The 27,714-nt window shown below is 44.4% G+C and overlaps 1 protein-coding gene across 9 annotated transcripts; it reads left to right on the forward strand.

The window, feature by feature from the left end:
* Positions 1–552: 552 nt before the first annotated feature.
* Positions 553–26,662, forward strand: STX16 (syntaxin 16). Of its 9 annotated transcripts, none has more exons than XM_040248667.1 (10): positions 554–1,407; positions 5,384–5,550; positions 9,122–9,133; positions 15,664–15,771; positions 16,364–16,504; positions 17,592–17,757; positions 18,792–18,883; positions 19,429–19,572; positions 20,936–21,016; positions 23,731–26,662. In XM_040248667.1, the coding sequence occupies exons 4-10, from the start codon at positions 15,679–15,681 to the stop codon at positions 23,833–23,835; spliced, it is 822 nt and encodes a 273-aa protein (XP_040104601.1). In that variant the 5' UTR covers positions 554–1,407; positions 5,384–5,550; positions 9,122–9,133; positions 15,664–15,678; the 3' UTR covers positions 23,836–26,662. The 9 variants fall into 9 exon arrangements, with proteins under 9 accessions (XP_040104597.1, XP_040104603.1, XP_040104598.1 ...); XM_040248671.1 differs by having other exon boundaries at positions 1,328–1,407; positions 5,439–5,550; XM_040248668.1 differs by having other exon boundaries at positions 1,370–1,458.
* Positions 26,663–27,714: the final 1,052 nt, after the last annotated feature.

A 27,714-nucleotide genomic window follows, 5' to 3' on the forward strand; every position in this document is an offset into this window, starting at 1 on the left:
ACGACCCCCCGACTGCGGGCGGCGGCACGGCCCAGGCGGCCTGCAGCTCTAGCTGGAGCTTTTGCCTTTTTTTTTTTTTCCTCTCCTGCTTGTTTTCCTGATACTTTTTTTTTTTTTTTTTTAGAATTGGGGAAAAAAAAAAAAAAGCGAGCGCGAGCCGCCGCCTGCAGTGGAGCGTGCTCGGCCTCCAAGAGGCAGTCGTCTCCAACTTTTCCTCTCCCGCCCCAACTCTGCGCGTCTCAAACTTCGGTTCTGCTGGAGCCCAAATCTGCCTGCCGCTCGACTCCACTCTAATAAGCGCGCCAAGGCCCCTGGCAGTTGTTTGCAACGTGAGGCCCACGTTCTCGAGGCTCAGGCCGGCCCGAAGGCCCGCTCTCACCGCCTGGGCCCAGTTGGCAAAGGGGAACCTAGCGTCCCGGCTGCACCCCGGGAGAGGGCGGAGCGCTCCCATGCCCCGGGGCAGGGGGGTAGGGATCTCCCGCGCCCGGAACGTTGCGAGCAAGGCTTGTGAACGTCGCAGGGGGGCACTCTCGAGAGACGGACAGGAAGAGGGCCAGGGGGGAACGCCAGAACCCGGGACCCAGAGCACGGAAACGGCCCCGGGGCTGAGCAGCAGTCAGATCCGGGGATGGAGGGAGCCGAAGAAGAGGAGTGAGGAGGCGTGGAGGCAGACTCTGCTGCCCTCCTGGAGGCCGGCAGCCTGCTGTGGCAGTGGAGGACCAGGCCACCCATAAAGGGAAGGGGTCAGGAGGTCGGGGCCCCGACCTTAGAGGGCTCAGACCAGGCCCCAGCAGGAAGCAGCAGGCGTTCAGGGCCCAGGCCTGGTTCGGTTGTCCAAAAAGGGGCCTCAAGCAGGCCTCTCAGGCCTCTGGAGGGCAAACTGAGCCAGAGGCAGGCCTGAAAGCACGGCCCAGACGCGTGTGAGCCAAGTTAGACATAAGAGGCTCGGGCCCTAAGGGGTGTGAGAGACTGATGTGGTAGGGGGCTTTCGAGTCTTCCAGTCCAAAGCCGGATTGGCCAGTTAGACGCTTGTAGATCCAAGGTTGGATTGGGGAGGGGTCTCTGGGAAGTTGGCTAGCAACGCAAGGATTGGGGGGATTTAAGTGCTTAGAGATCGAAGGCAGGCCCTGGGTAGGGGGAGTCAGACAATTGGAAAGCCGTGTTAGCTGGGGAGGGGTCTTTGCGCTTGGAGGAAGCACAGAGCAGCACCTGCTTGGCTGCAGGCCTGCGAAGGGGACCAGGCGAGGCCAAGAGAAAGAAAGTGAATAAACCTGGACTCTTAAGTGGGCGGGGGGCCCCTGAGCTGGGGGTCACAAAGGGTGAGACATGGCCACGAGGCGTTTAACCGACGCTTTCTTGTTGTTGCGGAATAATTCCATCCAAAACCGGCAGCTGTTAGCCGAGCAAGTGAGTAGTCACACCACCTCCAGCCCTCTGCATTCACGTAGCATTGCTGCGGTGAGTCTCCAGGCGGCCTCTCCGACACACGCCCTGTGTGCACTGCGGCTATGCCTGTCTGTCTGTCTGTGTCTGTCTCTCTGTTTAAAAAAGAAGATAAGACTAGCATGGAAGTGCGGGGTCTGTTGGCTGGGGTCCGCGAGCTTCGATAACCCTGGCTGGGGAAGAAGCATCTAGATCCTGCTCCACCTCTGCCTTGCACGCTCTCTTCACTTCCGCATCCCTCTCCGTCCTCCCCCTTCCCCCCCCCCCCCCCCCGGTTGTCCCCGCGCGACCGGCGCCTCCAATTTACATATGTTTTAGCACTGAGATTTGGAGGCTTTTTTTCCTGAAGCCTTTTTGTTCCGTTTTGTTTTAAGCGCCCCCCTCCTTCCCCCGTCCGCCCCCGCAGACAGCCTCACTTTGGTTCTGATGGTCGGTTTGCAGGCTGGCAGATCCAAATCCTTGCAAATGAACGATGCCCTCCTCGCTAGAGAGGAAGGAGTTGTTTTTTTGTTTTTTGGTTTTTTGGCGGGGGAGGGTGTTTTTTTAAAATGATCTCGAAGCCCTCTGTGTGCCCGTGTTCCCTGTGAATAATTGCTTTGCTGTTTTTCATGGGGGTTCTTGTTTGTGAGGCTGTAAGGTGCTTTCTTCGTTTTCTACTTCCCAGACAGGAAATAAAGCTTTTTCTTCCATAGGAACTTTTTAAAACGAACGTGATGTGTATGTGAAAATTAACCCCCCACATAGCCCACGATTTTGATTTAATTAACCTGACCCTTTCTTTAGCCCAGCTGTAGAATCTCTTAGAGGGAGGGCCTGGAAGGATGACTGTTGTTTTCCTGTTTGTTTATGATGAAGGGCTACTTTCCCGTCCAAACCTCAGTCTCTTGCTCTGTTGAACAAGGAAGTGGGTGCAGATGGTCTGAACAAGAGGGTGATGATGAGCTCTGGGTAGCCTAAATTGAAAAGTTATGAAACTAATTTGTAAGGGGGGGGCTCCTGGCTGTAGACAGGTTAGGTTTGAATAGAAGCAGCATTGGGGGGAGAGTAAAATCACCCCAAGACTAGATTCTTGGGGTTTATCCTTGACAATAAGCAGTTTTGGGGCTCTCACACGTACTTCACCTGTTAGGGACTATATTCCTTTTAAATTTTTTATGACTTGATCTAAATGCTTCACAAAAAAATTGGCCATCTGTCTTGATTATTGACAGAGCACCTACAAAGACAGTTTCTCCTTTTTGTTAATCACAAAAGGAAAATGTATTTGTCCATCTTGCTTATGTAAAAAAACTATTGTAAACTGTGTGAACAGCTTTAGGAATAAAATCACGGTAAACTTAAATCAAAAAGCATAGAAATCAGGGACCGACCAAGTGTGTGTAGGTTTTCAGTTACTTGAGAATTTGAAGATTTTTTTACATTTGTAAACTGGGGAAAAAAAAAAAAAAGGTATTATACTGAAGTGCAAAATTGAAAACAGGCTAATTCCAGCACTAATTTTGAAAAGAATGTTCTGAAATAAACTAAGAAGTAGAGAGTAGAAATTCAGTGGGGGAAAAAAAATCCTCAGTGGAACCTTAGTTTTGCTAAGATGTAAAAATTGCATGTTCCTCAAATGGATTTTATGCTACCTTGTAGAAAGGAAAAAAAACAGAACTAAAACTCATGTTAATATTTCTAAAATATTTTTAACTGATTTAAAAACATGTTTACTTTAAAATTTTTAATCATATAAGGTTCAAAATACACTACACCATAGGATAACGTGAGGCTTTTTTGTTGTCGTTGTTAACCATTTGGTCAGACAGTTTAAAAACCTGATGTCCCAGTCGGCAGCTTTTTAAAAATGCATCTCTAAGTAAAACCTATTTTTTAAATGGATTTCTTAGGCAATTTTAAATATATAAACTAAGTCATATAATTTAAAATATATAGCTCGTGTGTACAAGTTGAAAAAATAGATATGTCAGAAAATGTACAGGTATATTTAGCCAACTCATACATTTTCTTGAAAATAGATTTTCTAAGTCAAACTAAAAATACATACCTCATTCAGAACACTAAAAAATATTTTCTACATAATATACCATTGAAAATGTTACATATATTGGTTTGACTATTTAAAATCTTTCTCAGATGCTTATAAGAATCAGATATTTTAAAATATCCTTATAAAAAAATCCTTGTAGTCAATTCAGATAATCTGAAAATAGATTTTGCAATTAAACAAACATGGTTTGCCTAATTTAGAATTAAATAAGTCACATGTTTATATATTTTTATTGTGTGCATTAAAAAACACATGGCATGTCATAGATTTCTGAAGTGTTTAGGGGTGAGTTATTATATTTTCAGCTTGCTTGCAATTGATTCTACAGAAACCATTTCTACATTTACACACAGAAACAAATATGGCAAGACCGCATGACTACATAGAGGGTACAATATTTTCAGCTTTTCTGCAAGTTGAAAAAATGTAAACATGTTGGGGAAAAAGCTGTGTCTAACACAATTTTAAAAAACTTTATTAAATAACTAATATTTTATTCTGAGTTATAAATTTTCAAAATCTTGTAGCAAATCAAACAAAATTAATGCTGTCATATTTGACTGGGTTTTAGGTGATATTAAGAAATTAATTAAAATTCAATAAATTTGTTAGACTTATTAGTGAGATCTGCTGAAATGTTTACTATTGAAATGTCCAAATATCACTTACTTTATATATTTAATCATAACCCCCCCACACACACACAATGAAAGAAACAAATAAGGCAAAGTGTTACTAATTGTTAAGTCTACTGATGAATATTTCAGGAGACGCTGTTCCATTTTACATACTTTTCTGGGTATTTGAAAAAGCATAAATAAAAACTTAAAAAATAAATACCTGTCATGTTGAGAACACAAGTAAGACAATTAAAATACAATTTGTATATATTTACTAAAACTCAGGTAATTAAAAAAGTAACAAAGCTCTAGTGTCTAAATTTAAAAAAATCATAAACTGAGATTTCTACTTTCTAGTTAGAAAAGGCTAGTAGTTGATATTGGGGTGGGCAAATTATCTCACAATTAGAAATAAATCACATCTAATTTTTTTTTTTTTTTTTTTTTTTTTAGTTTTAAGCCTGAATTTTTCACCTCATTTTGGGTGAAAGCTGTGGAAATTGATTGTAAAGTGGTGTTTGTGCGTGAATGTGCATATGACACACCTCAAAACAAAGCTCACATAAAATTGTAGTCTTCAGAAAATTTAAACAGGCTTTTTTTTTTAACATCCCTGTTGGAGGAAAAAACTAGAAGTTGGTGGTTGAGGGTGGTGCGGTTCATTGTGTGCACCTATAAATGCACACTAAGACAGGTTTTTGCATCCTTCAGGCAAATATGTCACAGCTAAGCAGGAATTGAAGGAGGATATGCAGTGACAAAACAAAGTCCCAAGGGCCAGGGGGGACTTAAAGGTCATTTGACCCAACATCCCCTCTGTGATAACCCCTCTGCTTGCTTGCCTTGACCGCATTCTCTGATGGGGATAGGAAATTCCAGCAGGCGTCACCTCCACCTCTTTTACTACCAAAAAGCGCTTGCCTCCGTGAACCCCATCTGTCAGTGTCTTGCATCCTGTGATCCTGGCCCTGGCCCCCAGGGTCTGACACAGGAAGCCCGTTCCTCCTCCTGCAGGACAGATAACCCTGCAGCTTGCTTGTGCCCCAGACCTTTCTCTAGCTCAGCAGTCCTGGCTCAGGCAGGGAGGTTACCTTTCTTGCCTATGCATGAAGTCTAGTTTTCTGTTTTTTTCTTGTGGGCATTTTAAAGTTTAGCGCCCAGAACTGAACAAAATTATACTTAATTGTGTTCTCCATTGTGTTGATATTAGTAAAACTAATTGTGAAAGGCCAGGGGTTTGATTTTTTTTTTTTTTTTTTTTTTTTTTTAGACTCTCAGCAAAATGCAGCTGTTGCCATTTCCCATTCATTCTGCTTTGGCCTCAGTTTCAGATGCCCCTTCACGGTTGTGCCTCAGGGCAGCATGAAATACAGGGAAGAGCACTGGACTCCAAACCTGGGAATTTAGGGCCAAGTCACACTCTGGCTGACTCAGAATGTAGGTCTCTGGGCAAGCTTTTAATCTCTTCTGACATCTTTTGCCTGATTTGTAAATTGAGGGTTTGAGTTAGGGGAGATTTCTAGTAAGCAGTCCTGTGGATTCAGCAATGCTTTCTCAAATTCTCTTTTAATACATTGTTTCTCCTAACCAAGCCTTGCAGTCTTAGCTTTAATTTGAAAAGGAGGAAATCATAGTCAACAGCATTGCCCTGTCCACCAGCCAGATGTTACCGCAAAAATCCTCAAAAGTGGCTCCAGTACTGTGGAGAAGTAGCTTTGACATTCCATCTGCCAAGTGCAGGTTTTAAGGCAACACCTCATTCAAAAAGTTACAGGCAGCTTAGCTTTAGGAAGCTAAGAATTTATAGTGTTAAATAATCACTCAAAAAAAAAATGTGTAAAGTCTTAAACGAATGACAGGTAGATGCTGAGTTGCTCTTCTGATCTGATGAGGTGTTGTGTGACCTATGTGATTCCCTTTCATCCCCTGAAACAGATCTTATGAGGGGACTTGAGCTACTTTGTCAGTGTTTACTGTCTAATCTATTCTCTGCTTTAAAATAATACATAATCTATAAATGGAATCTGAAGTTAATTGGTCTTAGGTTAGTTTGAAAGTAGCACATTATTTTTAATAAAACACATGGTGTGTTTTGGGGAGGAAGACTGAAGGTTAAATATGTTTATAAGAAATCTGAAGTCCTTTTTCAGTCTTGACAGTGATACTAGCCCAAGATTTATTGAGTGCTCACTCTGTGCCTGGCCTGGGGCTTGTCCTTCTGCACGTGTAGCCTCACTTAGTCCTCATAGAGCTCCATTACACAGGTGCTGCTGTTTTTTTTCTCCTGATACAGATCCGGAAACTGAGGTTTCAAGGAGTTAGGAAACTTGCTCAGTGGTGCTCATCAGGCAAGCCAGGGAGCTGGGATAGGAACACAGGCAGGCCTGGCTCTGAGCCCCTGCTACCCAGTGGGCCACAGGAGTGCTGGCAGCTTTTCCTGGACATGTGCTGCAGGTCCCAGAGAAAGGAACCCATTTAAAAGAATATATGTATACACATATATACATATATATATATTTTTTTTATTTACTATAACATCTTTCTTTATCTCACTTTATAATCACGCCAGTCCATTTTAACTTGTACATTGAAGATTGTAAGTTTTAGTCCATGCCGAGTCTGTTGGAAAATTAGTCCCCTGACTTTAGAATCCAAGTATGAAATCATTGTATATTTCTCTTTAGATCTATTTGCTTTTCTGCTTCTAAAGATTCCATTTGAGCAGAGAGGCTTACTTGAGAATAAGGGTACTTTGTTGGATGAAAGTGAAGCAAACTTTTATTTTGGCAGTAACGGAAATAAAGTAAATATCACTATAGCATAGACCTGTATTTCCAACTCATTTTGCTCAACTTTTCCAGACTTCCTGAGTAAACACAGATGGGTTTCCACTTATTTTTCAGTTTTATGTAGAAAGTTCTTTAGACTATAAATTCCACATGCTACTTGGATTTTTCAGTATTTGCTTGATTGCACGCCATTGGCAGGTCAGAAGCCTAGATTTAGACATTATAAAGATTTAGAAGGTGATGATGTGTAGTATCGTGTTTTTCTTTGGCTCTGTTTTGGTTTTTCCTGATGGTAATTCTAAATGTTTTAATTCAGGTCTTGACAAAGTTTCCTGGTGGCAGGGGGAGTTTTGAAACCTGCTAATTTTAAGTAGCAAAGTCGGAGGGATTGATGTGCTTCAAAAAGATGATCTCCTGAATCTAGTTCCTGATGTGGTAGTAGCTGCTTATCACTAGTAACTCCCTGAAGTGCTGGTAAAAGTAGAGAGGCTGGAAGGTGGGGTAGAAAGAGGCCTGAGCACCTGGGTCTGTCTGAATCTCAGCCCTGTGCCTTTGGGGAAATGAATTTATATATTCTAAAACTTGATTTTCTTATTTGTAAAAGAAAAAAAGAAAAAAATACCCAAGATTCTGATTTCACCTCTTATCAACTAATAATTGCAGAGACTGAGAGATCGGGCTGTGTGCTTCATTAATAATCCAAGAGGCCAGGCTCCTGTGCAGCACAGATCTTAACCAGGGTTTGCGGTAATACTTTATCCAAAGATTAGACGCCAAGGAACTCCTGCTAAATGGGTAGATGTGCAGGTTGAAATACCGAATTAGGGGTTTTGCCCTCTGTCTTAATAAAAACACCTCAGTGCTTTTGTGCTGAAAATGTTAGCTTCTTTTTTAAAAAGGAGGTTTTTCTTTTGACGCTGTCTCCTCTATTAGCATCTTGTAGTACGGCTGTCATGGCAGGGTATACACAGAAATACAGTTCTGTTGCTCTCATGGCAAATTGTAGAAGGAATGAAGGAGCCTTTCAGCTTCCTATAATGTCAGCTAACTGAATTTTTACACGGAGGAATGTTGTGTGGTTACACTGTTATTACTGTCACTGTTTAATAGTATTTTGGCCCTGATAGACCAGTTTCATTTGCACTATTAATTTTTAAATAAGGAAGTTATGTTTTTTTATTTTCTAAATTTACTGCTCAGGATAAAAAAAATCAACACAATTGATTATTGAAATTCACTAAGTATTTCAGTGATCAATACTGTTTAAAAAAAAAGGACCTATTTGTTCAGATTATCTATCATTAGTAAAGATCTGTTCAGAAAATAGAGTTCCACGTTGATTGTAAAAAGATCCTTTCCTTTTAAATTGAAACTTAATCTTCTGCCTGCCGATGCTTCTTCCTTCCTGCTCCTTAAAAAAAAAAAACCTCTCCTTTTTGTTTTGTTTTACTTTTTAGAATAATAGCCTTATAACAACAGTGTGCCTCCTAGACTTATTATAATACATGCCAAGCAAATGGGGAGAGTTTTCCTTTTCTTGTACCACCTGTGTCTCTCTCCGGGGACAAGTGGTTTCTCGGCTTGCTTATTGCCACGGAGGAAGCCGTGTCTGCGGGATTTAATTTGCAGAGCCCTTACATATGTGGTCACTCAAATATCATCTGAATACGGCCATAGACAATTCTTGTGGGCTGTTCGCGTTCAGATTTTGCTGCATTTGCAGTGCTGATTTACATGCTAAAATTTACTTTTATTTGACACAGTGAAATTATGTTTTAGCTTTGCTCTCTTATCTTCCTAAGGGAAATTTAGAATATTATATATGCTATTTGACATTTGTGAAATAGAAATACCCATTATATTTTATTGCATTTAAAACAAGTATGTTTTGTTTCTATTGTATTTTAATTTTTACAACTGTTTATTGTTTGATTCCTGCCTCTTTTACCAGAACAAGCACAGTAAATAAAAGTAAAAAACACAGTAAAAAATTAAATATTGATATAGCTTTTTTTTTAAAGCAAGAATTAGAAGGGGGAGATTTTTTAAAAGCTTTGATTAGTAGATCTGTATTTATAGTCAACTTTAGAGTTGCTTGAAATCTCAGTGTTTTCTCAACTGACCATCCCTTATCTATCTGTCTGTCTGTCTGTCCCCATCTTTTTTTTTTTCTGCTGTCCCTAACTGGATGGGCTGATGGCAACAACATATCTCTTCAGGAGCTGGATGAGGTATTGTGTTTTCAATATTTTTGAATGTCAGTGTATACAATTAATGCCTGTTTCTCTGAAATCTTTGGTTATATGTAAAATGCTAACAGTTAACACATTTTAGCATTTGTCATGATTACTTCTCCTTGTTGTGTTTTACAATTTAATCCTTAGGATTCATTTACTGTGTTTTCACACCAGGTGAATTGACGATTTAGAGAAGGGCTTGGTAACAGTATCTGCTACTCTTGGGAAAGTGTCTCAACTCTGGAGGCAGTAAAGGTTGAACGTGTTCTCCCACTTAAAATCAGCCAGATTGTTTTCAGATGATTCACGAAGCTCTCTTGACTCCCCAGGCTGTGCAGGGGGGTCGTGGGGGCGGGGGGGGTGGTGGTGCAGGAGGACGTGATGTCTGGCAGAAGCCCTCAGGAAGCCGGCCTCAGAGCCACCAGACCTGTTGAGCTGTCTGCTGAGGTGTCACTGGTATGGAGCGAGTGACCCTTGGGTCGTGCTGACTGACTAATGGTTACGTGGCCCCCTTCCTAGCAGCACGATTTTGGCCTTTTCATTACTTATTAGCAATTCTCCCGGAAGATGGAGAGGGTACGTGTTCACAGCACTTTATTCCAGTCATGCTAATAAAGCGTGGAGGAAAAAAGAGATTGAACTGTGATGGTTGGTTTTGTATTTTCTATTATCTGTTTCAGCCAGGAAGGGGTTGGAAATACTTTTCCTCAGGATATACGTTTTTAAAAGGGCCGTTTTAAAATTGAGGGTGGGAGGGTATCCCTGGTTTTTGTTTTAATTTGGAAGTATGAACTGTGAGGTGGGGTTAGGCCCACTGTCTTCGAAACCAGTGGGGTCCCTTACTTGTTGATAATAACTGCAGATGGGAAACAGCCTGAAGACCCTTCTTGGGGAGCTGGTTACATGAAATGTGTAGCCTCGCTTGCTCCCTGTGCTATGCCTGTTAAAGGGTCCAGCCTGTCTCAGGCCTGCAGGGCAATGAGCTCCCAGATGCAGGGCCATGTGGGAAGAAGCCTGATGTATAATGATGGATACTGCAATTCCCACTCTTTTTTAAAAAAATTATGTTTTATTTGTTTATTTTTTAAGAAAAATAACTCACATTCAGGCTTGTGAGTACTTAGGAGATTTTTGAAAAGAGACACAAGAAGCTGTTGACAATGGATAACTTCCAGGAAGTCTGGGGTGGAAGGGAAACTGCCAACCCTTTTCTTAGGTCGAGCAGATAGTTTTAAACCATGCGTGTCTATTGCTTGAGTCATTAAGAACCAATTAGTATTGAAAACCAAACCCATCCGTCTAGGAATGGGTGCTGCCCTTACTGAATGGTTTGGAAACATGCAACCTGTGGCCCCCAGAAGTGTTCCCTGGTTGGGGTGGGGGGGCTGCGGTGCTGGGAAACAGTCACAGTGGCCTAAGTTTGAACACTTCTCCCACTCGGCTCATCAGGGTCATCTTTCCTGAGGGCTCCGCCGTCTGAACCTATTTCCAGGCTCTCCTGCTTCCTCTTCAGGCAGGCAAGTTCCAGGCACTGGCTCCCCCCGCCCCACCCCAAGTTCTCTCTGCCACATTCTGGAGCAGAGACCCAGAGTGAGAGCCACCTTTCCGGCCACATGCCCCAAGGCCCAGCCTGTCCACTCTGGAGCCGCATGGCCCCTCAGCCTGCCACCCGCCCACTTCCCCTTCTTGTCCTTTGTCCGGAATCAGCACATCAGTTATGAAGTGAATTGTACGTGACATGTCTTATATTTACTTCATTCATTCATTGCATTTAGTATTGACTCAGGCACTAATTATGAGTGTGTGTTTATTATGATTGCGTGCCTGGTGCCGAGCAAGAGTGGGGCCGTGTTGCGAACAGCGTCCAGAGTCCCAGCTTTGCCAGGGCGCAGTCGGGCTTCCAATTGCCCCCAACGTGGGTCAGATGGAGGCCATCCCTGTGTCAGTGAGGCCCAAGCATGCTGTCCTGACTGTCATGGTGGCCACATGGGTTTGTCATTTCTCCTTCTGAAATCACCTTGAAAATCAGCTGCACCCTGGGGATACCAGGCTCTGCTCTTCTCCAGAAACAAGTAAGGGGTGCCCCGGGAGAACACCACGCCCATCACTCTCCTGCCCAGTGTCTGGCCTTGCTCTCATCTACTCCTCACCTATGACAGTCATCTCCCAAATTGTTGGCTTTTTAAATTCATAGGAGGAATGATTTTTAAAGTTACAAGATGTAAGCATCAGGTTCCCAAACCACATACTCTGGGAAGGGCAGTTGGCTGGAGCGCGGGGCCAGCCAGCATGGGCTGGCTCCCTGGTCCCCCTGCTGGGGGCAGCATTGAGAAGGGAAGTCTCAGCCCCTTGGTATCAGTGTTTGAGGAACAGGGAGCCGTCTTCTCTGCAGGTCTGTTGTTGGGCTGAAAGTGGGAGTTCAGTCGGTCCATAACCTACGGTGCAGGCAGTTGTTGCTTCCTACTTTTTAAGTTTGTATATGAGAGTTGAGGGGGCAAAAGGAATGTTAGTGAACCTAGCAATATTTTGTCTGGGTAGTGTGGTTGTCAGAATTTTTAATTCTGTATTTTTTGCACACATAAAGAAATGACTATCTTGAACATTTATTGTTTCATAATCAGAAAAGGTAAACCCTATTTTAGAACAATCATAGATCAGAAAGAAAAAACTGTGGTGCTGATAGCCCCCAACTCTGTTATATAACATGCTTCTTCACTCCCTCCAAGGAAGGAGGTTTCTTCAGCCTTAAATGTCTGTTAGCCATCTGAGCACAGTGAGTTGACTGCACCACGTACATGCCCACCTTGTCTCAGGTGGAAACCAGAGCCGCCAGGTGGTGTTTGCCAACGTCCCGTCTGGACTTTTTAAATGTGTGTTGCTGCAAACAATCCAGAATTGTCAGTATTGGTTCTTATTACCAGTGTATTCATTAAGACTTAACTTAGTTTATTACTTTTTTTAGATGAGTGTGCGTGTGTGTGTGTGTGGATATATTTGACTTTTCTAATCTCTGCAGAGGCTTTGCATATCCTTAATCTTAAGGAACACTAAATCAGCCTTCTTGTAAAGGTCGGGTTTTATAAGAGGAAGGCTGTATAGTTGGAACAGCAAGATTTATAAGACTGTGTTCGTGTGTGTGTGTGTGTGTGTGTTGTCCATGCTGTCTGATGTTCTTTAAAGGGACAGTTGTCAATGTCTGAAGTGGAACAAGGGCAGAGATAACTTTGATGAACTGAACAAGAAACCTGTGGGCATGCCATTGTGAGCAACTGTTGAAATTTTCCTGCACTGATGCAGTTGAGCTGGGTAACTCTGGGGTGGGGTCACACACCCTATAGTTCTTAGAGGACATGAGTTACAAATAGATAAGAATTCTTAAATTCTTAATTCTCATGAGTACAATTTTATTTATATATTTTTTCTTATTTAAAAAACATGGAAAGTTTTTTTTTTTTTTTTTAACTTCAGAAGCATAAATTCGTTAAGAAAAGCTTTAGTGACCATCATTGTCTCTTCACTGTGGGGACATGGAATGGAACAGCAGCAAGTAGAGTGAGTGAAAAGCCTGACAGCTTTTTTAAGGCCTGAGTTGTCTTGGATGGCAGCTTGGAAACTGACATATTTTGGATCTTAAAAATGAGAAAACATTGAAATAGGAAGTGAGGTTTCTGAAGTTGAAAGGGTGACTATTTTGCATTTAAAATGTATTTTTTAATGTTCATATTTGTTCCCAGTTTTAATTGGCAGTTACCTTCCGTTAGATTTTCCCTTCCTAAAACAGTCTTTTTTTTTTTTTAATGGTACATACTGTGATACATATTACAAGCCGATTCTGATCAAATAAATGACACATTCTTGTAAGGCTGCCTTTCTTTATCATGATAAACTTTTGCTATAGATGATATCATAAAGGGGACAAATTATTCCCTGTTTAAAGTTTTTAGTCTTAGAGAATCAGCTATTCTGTCTCATTGGCACAATCCTGATACAGCCTGTGGGAAAGCTAGGGCTGGCTAGCTGGGGAGTTATCTCTCCCCTTGGTCCCCAGCAAGCTTCCTTGGGACGCTTGAAGAGGGTGTGTATGCACACTCTTTTACATGCATTTTTGGGGGGCACACGTCTATTATGTAAAACCAAGTACTGCTTAAAAATGAGTTGAATCCACTTCAACTGACTTCATATGTGATTTATAAAAATTTCTCACTTGTTTCAGTGAAATTGATACTAGTTACTACTGTGCAGATAAACTTAGGTAAACCCTCTGTATCTTTTTTGGTTTAGTGTATTTTGGTTAACAGTCACAACAATACAAAATTGTGAGTTTAGGATCTCTTAATAAAATAAATTACTATTATTTTATTGAGATACGGTGTAATAGTAACAGGCAGTGTGTTAGATGATAAACTGGCACAGTGGAAATTCTATGACCCACAGGTGTCACTTTGTGTGAACAGCTGGAGGTTTAAGTTCTGCTCCAGTTAGGCAGCAGCTCTGTGTCCAGTGCCTGCTATCCAGCCAGCAGGTGCTGGGTGCTGGTCTCTGGTTGGTCCCTTTTGGTTTGGTCATTGTGCCCACTCCAAGGTTGCATGGCTCTTGGTGGCTTTGGGGGGAGTTTTGAGGAATACACAGCTGTGTGTGGGGTGAAGGGCTGTGTCTGCAGAATTCAAGAGAGGCCAGTTTGTCCATGCCTCTGTGCTCAGCCGAGCCTATCCTGTGGTCCCTGGTGTCTCTGGTGGGAAATGGATCCGAGGACTGTGTCTTGTGTGGGGACTGTGTCTTGTGTTGTTGTTGTTTGAAGGTGAGGGCTTGTTATCCTGATAACATTTTCTTAGCAAATTGCAGTTGTATTTCATGGGCCTGCCAAAGTGATTGGCAGCTGGTAGGGTGATTGGGGCTTCCGGAGTCAGCCAACCCAGGTTTTAATCTGTCACATAATAGCTTTGTGACCTTGGGCAAGCTAGTTAACTTTTCTGGGTTTCAATTTCCTCATTTATAGATTGGAATAATAGCCCCTAGCTCACCTAGCTTGTGTGAGGGTTAAAATAATAAAAGGAAGGTAAAATTCCTATTAGTGAACTCTTAAAAACAAACAAGGTGGCTGTGGTTGAGAATTACACAGCACAGACGCAGAGCCCCAGTAGCGCAGGTGGGGTGACGCACCATTTGTTCAGGACCTGAAATGACACTGGCCCTGCAGGGTCCACGCCACTGCGGAAGGCACTGGGCCTGATCACGATTCATATGCCCAGGGAGCACTGCTGGGGCGGCTGGTCCCTTCAGCGTGATCATTGCGTCAGACGCGCCCCCTGAGCCAGTGGGGGCAGCGCCTCCCCTGCTGTGACAGAGCCGGACGCAAGACTCCCGTGTGCTTTTAGGAATTTTGCTGTAATCTCCCTGTTCTGGGTTTAGGGCTTGTTGCTTGAAGAATTCATTGAATTTAGGCTTTTCCTTATGTGATTTTTCTTTTTTTTTACTCCCTTTTATCCTCATCTGAGGATGTTAAAAATTTTGCCCTGTTCCTTTATTGTTAGGGGAAAAAAAAAACTGTATTTGCTGAATGAGTGAAAAAATAAATTTAGATAAATGCAGGGAGGGGTGAAGAAAAGCAGTATACATTCTCTACCCAGTTCTGCAGTGCAATTTAGAAAATGTACAAAGTCCTACCTGGAGCAGACTTTTATATGCTGTTTTCCATTATTTTCTGATCATCATTTGCTTCTTTTGAAACTGGCATTTATAAATTCTGAACTCTGGAGGAGTACCTCAAGATCCTTTAGCTGTTCACTGCCTCCAGGCAAGAGAACAGTTTAACCACACCAAACCTGTGATTTCCCTCCCATTCTTAAAAGCTTTCCAAGGCAGTGTATTACATAGGTAAAATAAACAAGTACTATGGAGATCATTTGAAAATAAGGGAAAATGCTGCCTGTGGACATTTAACTAAAGAAAGGGAATGACAGTGTAAGATTGCCTTGAGATTTTAAGGATTGCTTTTGCCAAATGGTAGATAATTTGCTGACTGTTTTAGGCAGTTCTTTCACACATTTTAACACCTGGTTAATGATCTTGTGACTAAGATAACTGGATCAGCCCTATTTACGAAATAAGCTGTGTCTGTAAGTAAACCTTGAAATGTTTGTATTCGTTCCATTTACAGCCTAGCATATTTTCTTTTTTAACGTGTCTGATCAAATGAATTGCTGAGTTTCATGCCACCCCATCATAGTACAATACTAAGGTTTTTCTTTTAAGGATCTCTTATTGACTTTTTCATTACATTTTCATAGCTAGATCAAGTCAAATTCATATTCACAAGTATGTCCAAGGAAATTAAGAAGTGGTACGTGGAAAGATAGGAAAACAGTTCCATATCCTAGCAGTATCAAAAGCAAGTTTGTAATCCAGGCAAGTGCATTTGCTCCTCTATTTCCGGGTCTTAGTGAGCAACATTTAAAAGGGAGTAAGAGTGTGCTTGTCTGCGCTGAATTTGAATAGTTTTTTAATGTCTCTTTATTTCTTTGTAGCTTGCTGATGATCGCATGGCTCTGGTGTCAGGCATTAGCTTGGACCCAGAAGCCGCAATTGGTGTGACAAAGCGGTCCCCTCCTAAATGGGTGGATGGAGTGGATGAAGTAAGTGGAATGTTCGTTTCACACTCTCTTATTTATTGAGGTAATTATGACATTAACATGTTTTAAGATATTTGCCCTAAAGATTGATTTGGCTACACTTGAATGCATGTCCTTGTAAGTGTGTTAGCTTTAGAATTATTCAGGTTACACACCACAAGAAAGGTGTGTGTGTCTGTGGGCATGCTTGTGATTTTGGTTTAAGTAGTAACTGGTGGCTCAGTGGTAAAGAATCCACCTGCCAATGCAGGAGACTCAGGTTTGATCCCTGGGTCGGGAAGATCCCCTGGAGAAGGAAATGTATACCCACTCCAGTGTTCTTTTCTGGGAGATCCCATGGACAGTGGAGCCTGGCACGCTACAGTCCATGGGGTCACAAAAGAGTCAGACCTGTCTTAGTGACTAAACGACACCTGAATTACAGAAAGAAACTGAAGAACTGTGTAACCAGGAAGAATGGTATTTAAATGTCTGGTGGTTTGAACTATGAATTGGCTGAAGACTGAGCTCCATACTCTTACGTGTAGCTGGTTGTCTCAGAGGCAGACAGACACCTGGAGGGAGAGAGTAGAGCTCTGGGATTTCATTTGTTTAGATACAGTATGATGTTGGGCGGATTAAACAGAAGATGAAGGAGTTAGCCAGCCTTCATGACCAGCACTTAAACCGACCTACCCTGGATGACAGCAGCGAGCAGGAGCATGCCATTGAGATAACCACACAGGAGATCACGCAGGTGAGGGGGGAAGGGGTCCTCAGGTGGGAACTCAGTCTGGTGGCTGCCTCACCCTCTCAAAAGCTGGCCCATGGTACAGTGCTAAATGAGTCCTAGAGTTTCGCTTCCCAGCTTGAAGTTCACAGAGGGATCCAGGAAGCCCTGAGCTCCTCCAAGTTTCAGCATCTGCACTCCTTGTCCTGCAGGAGTGGGGACTGTTTTTCGATCGTTCTTAAATACTGCTGTGGATTGATCTGAAAATTAAATTTAGAGCATTATTGAGTTCAGTCATTTAAGATGTGTAACTTCTATTGTATACTAGTTGCAAATTTTTTTCTTGTTAAAGAAAAGGGTAGTTGTAATTGAACAGATGGGGAGCAGTTGCCCAGACTGAATCTCTTAATATCCCAGAGAAACTCAGCCTCCTGGAAGTGTCTGTTGTAAAATGTTAAACTTGAGTAATTTTAAAATAATGTGACTCAGGATTTCCCTGATGGTCCAGTGGTTAAAAATCCGCTGTGCAATGCAAGGGACACAGGTTCCATCCCTGGTTGGGGGGAGCTAAGATCCCACATGCCCCCTTGCCAAAAAAAAACAAAACATAAAGCAGGAACAATATTGTAACAAATTCAATAAAGACTTTTTAAAAAAGATACTTTAAAAATCTTAAAAAACAGTGTGACTTGTGTGTAAACAAGCAGTTACATTTTTCATTTGTTTATACCTCCTGGGTTGCTACTGCACAGAGATGGGGCATGGTGGGTAGGGAAGCCCTGGGGCGATAAGAGCATTTGGGTCCTGGCTTTTAGCAATTAACAGTAGTGTGATTCTCATTTAACTCCTCAGACCCCAGTGTTGTTGTCTGCAAAATGGAAATGATAATAATACCTGCCTCTTAGTTAGGGTGGTTGTCGGGATTAAATGAGAAGGCTGTGAGGAGCAGTGCACACGCATGTGCACACACAGCGTCTTTTCAGGTCTGGCTCAGCTCCAATTTCCTGGCCATCCTCAGCGCCAGCCTGTGTGGCCAGAGCCACTGTGTGTCTCACTCCGGCATGCAGGCACCTCAGGGCCCCTGGCCCACTGTGAGCACCCCCTGTCCTCCCAGCTCTTCCATAGGTGTCAGCGTGCGGTGCAGGCGCTACCCAGCCGGGCCCGCCGGGCCTGCTCGGAGCAGGAGGAGCGGCTCCTCCGAAACGTGGTGGCCTCGCTGGCCCAGGCCCTGCAGGAGCTGTCCACCAGCTTCCGGCATGCACAGTCCAGCTACCTCCGACGTGAGTGTCCACCCGCGCCAGGCTCTCAAGTGACGAGCGTCCCAGTGCTCAGGTCACAGGACAACTCTGTGTTTCTGTCCTCCTCTTCTGCTAGTTCTCCGTTTTGTCCTTTGCTTTTTTCATGGTTAGCCTTTGCATATCCTCCTACTTCACGGGGTAGAAGGTAGCTCCTTCTGCCCCCAGTGGTAACCACATCGAGATTGAGACCACCCCACGGGGCATTGACAGTCCTCCTCTAAAAAAACAAAAGAGAAACTTACTCTTTTGTCAAGTTTAAAGTATTCGAAAATCAATCTAGCATATTTTAAAAGCATGTCATTTTCTAGGTGTTAGGCTTGCGGGAGCTGCTGATAAATGGGTAAAAATAGTTGTAATCATGTTGAAGCTTCATATTTGCCTATCTGTCTTAATACCTTACCTGGTAATAGTTAAAGCAGACACTTTCTCTCCCAGCCTCCCTTCCTTCCCAAATAGAGCAAAGTCAGGTTTCAGCTACATCCTCATTCAGAGCACCCATAAACTGGCTTTTTCTGTATTGCCGTTGTAATCAATATCACCATAGGCTCCCCCAAAAGCTAGTTCTCCCTCCCGACAACTGCCATATTTGTGTTTGTGCTTTGATTTTACTACTTCTAAAATTTGATTAGGGCCACTTGGAATTCTTACCAGAGATACTTTTAGAGAGAAATACTTAATGTTTTAAATGCTTTTTAACAGCAGTTAAATGTTTCTCCTTCACTTAGAGAGTCTCAGATGATGGTGTTGCAGTGTCATTTACCTGGCATCCAGTGAATTGTTCACATTTGCAGTGTGATTTCTGTCCTAAGTAACCCCGAATGCTTGCCTGCTGTTGCATGGTTGTGGTCCTTTATTGTCCCCCATCTCTGCTGGAGGTGAGCAGGGCTTCTTCTAAAGTGGCCAAGAATGTCTCCATTTTGACTGTTGAGTTTTACTCTAGATGCCCCCTTTTAATGGTGGAACAGTAACCAGGATGGTTTACGTATTCAAGTAAAGTGAATTCCTGTCCACGATAGGCATGAAGAATCGAGAGGAAAGATCCCAGCATTTTTTTGCTACATCAGTGCCGCTGATGGACGATGGCGAGGATAATACTCTGTATGACCGGGTATGTGTCGGGGCCCCAGACCCGCCCACTGCGCATGTGCACTCCGCTCTGTTCCCTTCTCTTTGCGGACCTCTAACTTCCCTGAGACACAGATGGATCGGCACTGCGTGGCGTGCACATCCGCCAAGTGCTTTGCAGCTGGCGGGAGAACAGTCATGGGGGCCATACTGTTTCTTCCTTTCTAAAAATTGCACGGAGACCTTGTCAGCTGCCTTCCAGAACCTTCTGGAAAGCAGTCTGCACACCCCACTCCCAGGAAGAACCCTGAGACGCACAGGCTTCTCCCTGGTGCTTTTGCCACTTGGCCCTGGGGCAGCTGCTGACAAGGGGTTCTCTGTATTCCCTGCTTTGGCTGGTGATGCTTTAGAGCCTGCTGATTCAGGGAGATCAGATCTTTCTTGTTAGGGAAAAATAAGTGCTTGTGTATTGTGTGCTCTATGGAAATGGTTTCAAATTTTATTTTCTTTAAGTTATATCTAAAATGGTACACCATCAATTTCTTGGGAAGAAATCTAATGTGCACATTTCGTCCTTTGTTTGGCTAGGGTTTTACAGACGAGCAGCTAGTGCTGGTGGAGCAGAACACACTGTTGGTGGAGGAGCGGGAGCGGGAGATTCGCCAGATCGTGCAGTCCATCTCCGACCTGAACGAGATATTTAGGGACCTGGGAGCCATGATCGTAGAACAGGTATGTGCGTTTACCTGCCTCGTCAGTGGGCTCTCCTGCCCTGGTACCTCATCTTTCCCCAGGCTTTTCGATTCTGCACTTTTGTCAGGAAAGCAGTTGGAACCCATTCCTTCTGTGTATATACAGTGTGTGTGCTCAGTCGTGTCTGACTCTTTGTGACCCCATGGATTGTAGCCCATCAGGCTCCTCTCTCCATGGGATTCTCCCAGGCAAGAATACTGGAGTGGGTTGCCGTTTCCTACTCCAGGGAATTTTCCCAACTCACTATGTATGTGTGTATGTATATATGCGTACAAATTATATGCAGACTGCTGTCATGCCCCATAAAAATACTAATAAACTATTTTTTAGATGAGAAACAGGTGTCAGTGACAGTACTCACGTTCTCTGCCTCCATCCCAGGGCTGTTCCCAGGAGCCCCCATGCCGGGGGCCTGGCTGGCTCTGGCCACGCTCAGCGGTGATTCTGACGATGGATAAGTTTTCCCATCTAATTTTGGCAGGTTATTGTGTAACAGCAACTGGAACCACTAGCCCTCAAGTAGAATTAGATTGTTTGTTCACTGTTACAATTTGATTAGGGTGTTTTATTATCTTGCCAGTGGGGATTTGGGTCCTGATCCCCCGAAACCAGCTGCAGACTGGAGCAGACAAGGCTGTGGAAGATCTAGTTAGGTTAATTACTCCCGTGGCTCTCATGGAACTATTAGTGCTATCATCTCCAGACACAGCACACTTCTGTTCAGAGCCCCATCCTTCCATGGAGCCTGGTGTTCCCTCCTTCCTGTTTGAACCCAGCAATTAAAAAATTACAAGCAAAACTCTCCTGGAGGCGAATGTGTGATTTTTACATGGTGTGTTTGAGCTAGCCATGTTTGCTTTGACCCATGGAGGCGTGTGGAGACACTCAGACATGATAGTAAGTTTCCAGACCTCGTTCTAATCAGGTCCGGCTTAACTGGCCTTCTCTGCTTCCTTGAACCTGTGAGTTTAAGCCACAGATGGGCACAGAAGCAAGCCCTTCACCACTCAGCCTGTTTCCAATGAACCATATATTTCTTAAAGCCCCAGTAAGCCTGAATATGGAGTGTCCTGTAGTGGCTAAATCCAAAAAAGAAACCTCAATTTGTCAGTATTTTCTTCTCATGAGCTGGGCTTTCCTGCAGCTGACAGGGGCACTCTGCCACTGAGCACCTCTCTCTGCTTGTTGATGGACTCCAGAGCTGACCGGGTGTCCCTTTACCTCACAGTCAAGTAGAACAGATAATCCTGTGGCTGACGATGCCTGCAATCTGCATCTCTCATTTCTGAAGCTCCATTTTCCCAGTTGCGCTTGTTGATTGTGACTATCATTTATCACCCAGGGTACCGTCCTTGATAGAATCGACTATAATGTTGAGCAGTCCTGTATCAAAACTGAAGACGGCTTGAAACAGCTCCACAAGGTAATGACATATCTTTCAGTGGGTGAGAATTTGAAGAATTGTTTTCCCATATCAAGAATTTGTACGAGGCTTGTCTTCTGTCTTAACTGTCCCTGGCACTTTCATCTGTCATCAGCTCGAGATGGGGCTGTGAAAATGCAGCCTGTCGTATTATTCAGAGCCCACCATGTGGGCTGTGGCCATTTCCCTGCACTTAGTGAATCCCAGTGCACCCCACGTGCAAAGTTGAAGTTGCTGAGAACCCCCTTCTGTGACAGCAAACTCTGAAAGAGTCGGGGTTTTCTTCCTTTTAGAAAATATTTTATTCCTTGGCTAGGCCCTCTTGTTTTAGGGAATCGATTGAGTGGGTATTTGTTAAAATCCGTGTTGTGCATCCTGTCTGCTGGTAGCTGCTGACTCAGGCCTCCCTTGTTGTGATACTTTTCTGATGAATTACTGGTGGGGATTCATTCTGGAGAAGATAAAAATCTAATTTTCTCTTTTAATTACCACAGTATATCTATGTACCACCTTGAGGAGAGAGTAGTCTGTTGAAGTGAGAGTATTAGCTTTCTCATTCTTTGCTAATAATCCGATGGCTGTCTCCAGAATGTTTTTCATGATATTTGTTAAAAATAGATGGAAAACATCTTTAAAAACCTTGTGATCAACCATGAGAAACACATACGTACACTGCTGAGTGACTCTCATATAATTGGGTGCATGTTTTCTTTAGAAGGAATGAAATACTTCACAGATGAAATAAACTCTGTCCATCTCCTCATGGATAGCAGTACTCCCAGCCATGTGTAACGGTCATCTTCTTGATTTGCTAACGTACTTCTCGATCATCTCTCTGAGACCAGTCGCTTCCTGTGGTAGAGGTGACCGTACCTGACTGTGGTGTCAGGTTTACGGAAGGTGAGGCCTTGCACAGGTCTGACCAGAAACCCTCACCTTCCTCTTCTATATGCTTGTTACCATGTGCAGGGCGGGAGTGGGTGGGACGCCAGCAGACACTGAGAAAGAGGTCTGCCTTGTGGACACAGGAGGCTTTTTCATTTTTTTAAGCATTTGGTTCATTTGGTTGCTACATTTTATGTATTAAAAACGTGAAAGCTAACTTTAGTTTCTCACTCTGTAATATCTGGGCCTTCATATGCTGTTGAATTATGCATCGGGTTTGAAGTTTCTTAAATAAAAACTAGCAAAACATGTTTTGTAATACAACAGAGATAAAGGGGAAAAGCTTTCTCTGCAGGGGTGTACATATCTAGTGGGAACTAAAACATTTGTTTAAGGTTCAACTTTATAAATCATTTTGAAAGGTTTAAAAGTATATCACCTGGTGTCGGCTTCAGTGGTGGTTACTGACTACAAGAGTGAGCACGTTCTGTCCTCTCTTGGGCTTGGCTGGCCATTCCCTTGGCGGTCAGCTCATCTGAAGCTGGCGGGGCCTTGGAGTCGCTTCTTCCAAGCCAGGCTCTCCAGACGGGTGAACGTGTCCTCAGGTTTCCTCCTGTGGATGAGTGGCTCCTGGTGGGTGGGCGGGCTCACTTAGGACACAGAACTGCTGGTCAGAAGGTTGGCGGGGAGGGGAAAGTGGGCGTGGGAGGCTGGGCTTTCTGGGCAGGCGCTGCCCTCGAGCTGTCTCCTCGCTTTCACTTGTACCTTTGCCATGAGGCAGTGCTGTCCACAGAAGTGTGGGGAGTGTGCTCTCCCAATGTGGTCAGGCGGAGTAGGCAGTGGCACCCCACTCCAGTGCTCTTGCCTGGAAAATCCCATGGACAGAGGAGCCTGGCAGGCTGCAGTCATGGGGTCGCTAAGAGTCAGACATGACTGAGCGACTTCACTCTCACTTTTCACTTTCATGCATTGGAGAAGGAAATGGCAACCCACTCCAGTGTTCTTGCCTGGAGAATCCCAGGGACGAGGGAGCCTGGTGGGCTGCCGTCTCTGGGGTCGCACAGAGTCGGACACGACTGAAGTGACTTAGCAGCAGCAGCAGCAGCAGCATGTGGTCAGGGACACCTTCGCTACTCTCTCCTTTCTCTGGGTCACGTTCCTGCATGATAGGCGTGTGTCACTAGCCACACAGGATGACTCAGCTCGGGTAGGTTCTTTCTGCACCTGACCCCACGGGGCAGCTTTCCTGTTTCTGTTGGGTTGGTGGAAAAGTCTGTTTGAGTTTTCCTGTAGCATCTTACGGAAAAACCTGAATGAACTTCTTTGGCCAACTCAATACTTCCATGGATGAATTTCTTCTTGTTTGCAGACTCAGAGGAGGTAGAAGAGCTTTTCTGGGGCCCTCACTTCTCTCCCTTCTGGCTGGGGTCATTGGAGCCAGAAGTTTGACTTCTCAATGAAGGAGCTGTGCGTTCCTCCAGAGAACCGTGTCTGGAAGTGAGAGTCTTCCATAGAAAGTGGGTCCTTGGGGTCAGTAGAGGGGATGCAAGGAGAGGGTAGGCTGTGTGGAGCTGAAGGCAGAGCCTTGGACTTCTCCCGCGGCCCTCAGGTGATGGTGGATCCTCAGCAGGTGCTTCATGAAGCCTGTAGGTAGGGGACTCGGAGGTCACGGGAGTTGACTGCACTCTAGGAGTCAATGGCAGCGATCGTGATGATGGAGCTGGTGGCAGAGGTGTCAGGTGTGCGGTACAGCCAGAAGCTAGGACCAGAAACGAGCCAGACTTGATTTTGGAGAAAATGACGACCTCTTCTCCCTCCTCTCTCTCTAGGCAGAGCAGTATCAGAAGAAGAACCGGAAGATGCTGGTGATCCTGATATTGCTTGTTATCATCATCGTCCTCACTGTTGTCCTCGTCGGCGTGAAGTCTCGCTGAGCAGCGTCGGGCCAGTGTGTGCGGCATGTGGACCCGGGCACGCGGCCTGGCACCTGTGGGCTCTGGCGGAGGTGCGGCCCCAGCCTCACCGGGGTGGCGGCGGTCCCATGGACTCCTCGGCCTGGTCATGCTCACGTGAGGGGAAGGGGCATCTGTTTTCCTTCATTGTCAAGATGTGAAGGACCTTGGATTCTGCTGCGGAATAGAGATGAGTTCTCGCTTTGGTGATTTTTTTTTTTTTTTCCTGAAAGAAAATATCAGTTGAACGTTTACAGGCCTCATCACGCTGTTTGATGTATCATACCTGTATATGCTCTTTTTTTTTTTTTTTTAAGCAATCATGTTTGAGCAGCATGTTAAAAGAATTTTTGGAAAAAAATTTTTTAAACCATCTGGTTTTTAAGAAATTTGGTACCAAAATCTTATGAGTAGAGGCAAAAATGCCTCTTCATCTTTGTCTATGTATTTTCCAGTTGAAAACAAACTGAGAAGTCCTTTAAGAATTTATAATCCGTTCCCCATTAACTTAATTTAACTTTTCCATCACTGTTAATGATCAGAGTAACAAAGTGTGAAAAATAAGAAACCATCATTGATGTTAATTAACACATTTAGATGGGCCAGTTAAAACAGCTTCATAAGTTTAAATTAATTGTAAATGGAGTATTCCTCATCTCAGATTTGTGCACTGCATTTTCTCCTGTAAACCAAAAGGGGTTACTAAGCAGAACCAGCCAAATGCAAGAGTTGATGATTTGAAAGAACCTCACATTAAAAGGGCACTCGGCAGTGTCGGAAAAGTCACCAGAGCTGGCCGGTGTGTCCCCGTGCTCGTCCCCTACCATCCTTGCTCAATCCATTACTTATATAATAACTACATAAAGACCTGTTCAAGCCAGACACCATTTAATGGACTGTGAATTTACACAGAGGCCATTCTAAATGGGTCACCCCATTTAGGATTAGTGGGTCTCAAATTATTAACCAAACATGACTTCATTTCAAAGTAAAATATTCCCCCAGTGGTTTGATTTATTGGCCCTTCCATTGCCATTGAACATGCCCAGAAGGTAGGCATATTCCTGCCGTTTGTGAAAATCTTGGCTCAGAAAACCCCTCTTGTGTGAGCATGAATCCGGTCTCCAAAGCAGGACTTTGTTGTTCACTTACCTATTATCAATATGGTGCTCAAACATATTCCTGGACCTGTGGAGTAATGTGGAAAGTGATGATAACTTTGAAACCTGAAGTTGTTCATGTTTTAACGGGTTTTGAGACACCGGTATAGTTTTAATGGTCTTTGTGTCATTTTTGATGGCTTTCCGTTGTTTTTACCTCTTGTAAAATGTTTTAAAAGAGCATGACCTCATTAAGTGTGCTACGTTTTATTTGGACCAGTCACATAACCTGTCTCTCTAGAATTGACTTTGAAGTTATTTCCAGAAATTTAAAACTCAAACCCCAAGATTCAAGTTGTTCAAACAGGTCATGTGCTTAAAACCCAGACCACTGCCCAGCTTTTCCGTCCCATGTGGTTCATGAAGCCGGGCAGTCCCTGGTTCCTTGTTCCTGAGGTGGGCATGGGGTGATCTAAAGGCATCCCCGGCATATCAGGAAGTAGCATGGCATTCCCTGACAGTTACTTACTCGGGAGGAAGGCCGGGAATGAAGTCCAGCCTCTCCTCAATTGCCCCTGAAATGGGGGGCTTCCTTGGTTCTTGAGAGCAGCTGTAAGCTCTTTAGCCTCAGTGGTTTTGAGCTCAGGGAGTCAAGCTGCTCCCAGGATGGGGGCTGTCCAGATGAAGGACTCCCCTCCTAGACAGCCTGGGATGGTGTTAAGGGTTATTGTGGGAGCTTTTCCAGTGCTTAGGGTCACTGACTCTTGAAGGAACGTAATCCTTTAAGAAAGGATCACTATTTATTTGTATTTATTTTTAGTGAACAGGGTGATTAGTTGGATTTTTTACCCAATTCCTTTGGATAAAATGAGGAATCTGACTAGGGATGGCTTGAAGGATCCTGTGTGGGATCCAGACAGCTGCCCCCTCTGATTGGATCCCCGGCAGCACCAGCTGAAGCCCAGCCATCCGCTGCCATCACCGTGTCCCCAGGCCAGCAGCAGCTGGAACACGTGTTCCAGCTTGCCAGGCTCCACCAGACTCTCCTGTTTTGTTGAGCCGCCTCTTGGGGACAGATCAGCAGCACTGTAGACTGGAAGGGGAAGTTAGTGTTGAGTGTCCTGGCACCCAAGGGTCCTCCTCTCTCTCCTTGTCTTGCCTATGGCTCTGGTGGCAAAGATGGCTCCTCCTGGCTCTGCCCTCGCCACAGGGAGGGCTCCTCCAGGCTCAGCCTGGAGCGCTGCCTGCTGGGACGTGGCCTGCGCGGCTCTGTTGACCGGGGCTGGAGAGGGGACCCATAGACACTGCCAGTCAGGTCCCTGGAGCTCCTGATCTTTCCCAGCTGGGGACTGAGCACCACTGTCTCCTGTTTTATTAATTTGGGGTTGGGGAAGGTGCTGACTTGCTGGCCCTGGGCGTGAAGCCCTGTTCATCTCTAACGAATTTACCACAGTCTCTGCTAATTGAGCATTATTTATTTGTTTTGACACAAGTGCTTTCAGTGTTTTATCCTAGCTAATGGCTTCTTAAAGGTAATAAAAACCTTCCAACCTAATTGGTCAGATAAGACTTTTGTGTGTGTGTGCTTAAATAAAGCAATTAGTGAAGCGCTTCTATCCAGAACGATTTTTTTTTGTCCTTTTTAGAAAACTAATTTACTGTTACTGGAAACTTTTGTACAATAAACCAGTCATGCAGATTCAAGAACACTCTGTTATCCTAGTAGTAATTTTAATGATGGGCTGCCTGTTTTCCTCAAGTGCGTCCGTGTTTCAGGGGAGCCTGGCCTGCTATGTGACTGTTGGGGACCGATGACTGTTTGTTGTGTGCTAAGGCCTTTGCCTCAGTGTTGGGGAGTCTGTCTGTCTGATGAATGCTTTCAAGGGGACCCATCAATATGCTACCCACTGTCCCATGGACAGAGGAGCCTGGTGGGCTGCAGCCATGGGGTCGCAAAGTGTCAGACATGACTGAGTGACTAACACTTTGACTTTCGTACAAAAACAGCAGATAATTACATTTCTTAGAAAAATATGTGCTTTATGTACACACCAAGAAGCAGTGGAGATCTTCAAGGAAAACTAGTTACGTGTGCCTTGTTTAGAAGTAATTCTTACACACGGGCTCCCAGAGACTTGAACTTCTTTGACGTCCTCCTGCCCTGCTAATCTGAAAATTTCAGGGGTAGTGTTTGCCAGTATTACTTAAAGCCAGGACTGTATTTCTTCTCAAAGGCCAGGATGGTTCTGTGTTAACTCAGTGCTAACTCTCAACCATGTGTGCCTGGTGGGAGGTGCCATCAGGGGATGGGGTGCACCAGGCATCTGTCTTTGGGTACACCCCAGGGGCTGTACATACGGATATGTGAGCTGACTGCATGTGGTCCCGTGGGCCAGCTAGGCTTTCAGTCCTTGGAGGTTGCCCCGTGCTCAGGGCAATGCAGTATCTTCAGAGCCCATTAAACAATGTGAAAGAAACAACGACCTCTTCCTGTCCACTCACCTTGTTTCTGGACTAGAACTGCAGCCCCCAGCTTGCTTGCCAGCTGTCGGCTCTGTCCACTGTCAGTTCTGCTCTCCAGGGGCTTCCCTGGCGGCTCAAACAGTAAAGAATCCGCCTGCAGTGCAGGAGACCCGGGGTCAGTCCGTAGGTCAGGAAGATTCCCTGGAGAAGGGAGTAACAACCCACTCCAGTATTCTTGCCTGGAAAATCCCTTGGACAGTGGAGTCTGGCGGCCTACAGTCCATGGGGTTGCAAAGAG

Source organism: Oryx dammah, unplaced genomic scaffold, assembly GCF_014754425.2.
Source record: "Oryx dammah isolate SB20612 unplaced genomic scaffold, SCBI_Odam_1.1 HiC_scaffold_10, whole genome shotgun sequence".
Taxonomy (NCBI): domain Eukaryota; kingdom Metazoa; phylum Chordata; class Mammalia; order Artiodactyla; family Bovidae; genus Oryx; species Oryx dammah.

Coding starts and splice junctions, on each gene's coding strand:
- STX16 (XM_040248663.1), top strand. CDS start 1,327: ATGGCCACGAGGCGTTTAACCGACGCTTTCTTGTTGTTGCGGAATAAT. Junction 17,758..18,791: donor ACAGTCCAGCTACCTCCGAC/GTGAGTGTCCAC, acceptor TGTCCACGATAG/GCATGAAGAATCGAGAGGAA. Junction 18,884..19,428: donor ATAATACTCTGTATGACCGG/GTATGTGTCGGG, acceptor TTGTTTGGCTAG/GGTTTTACAGACGAGCAGCT.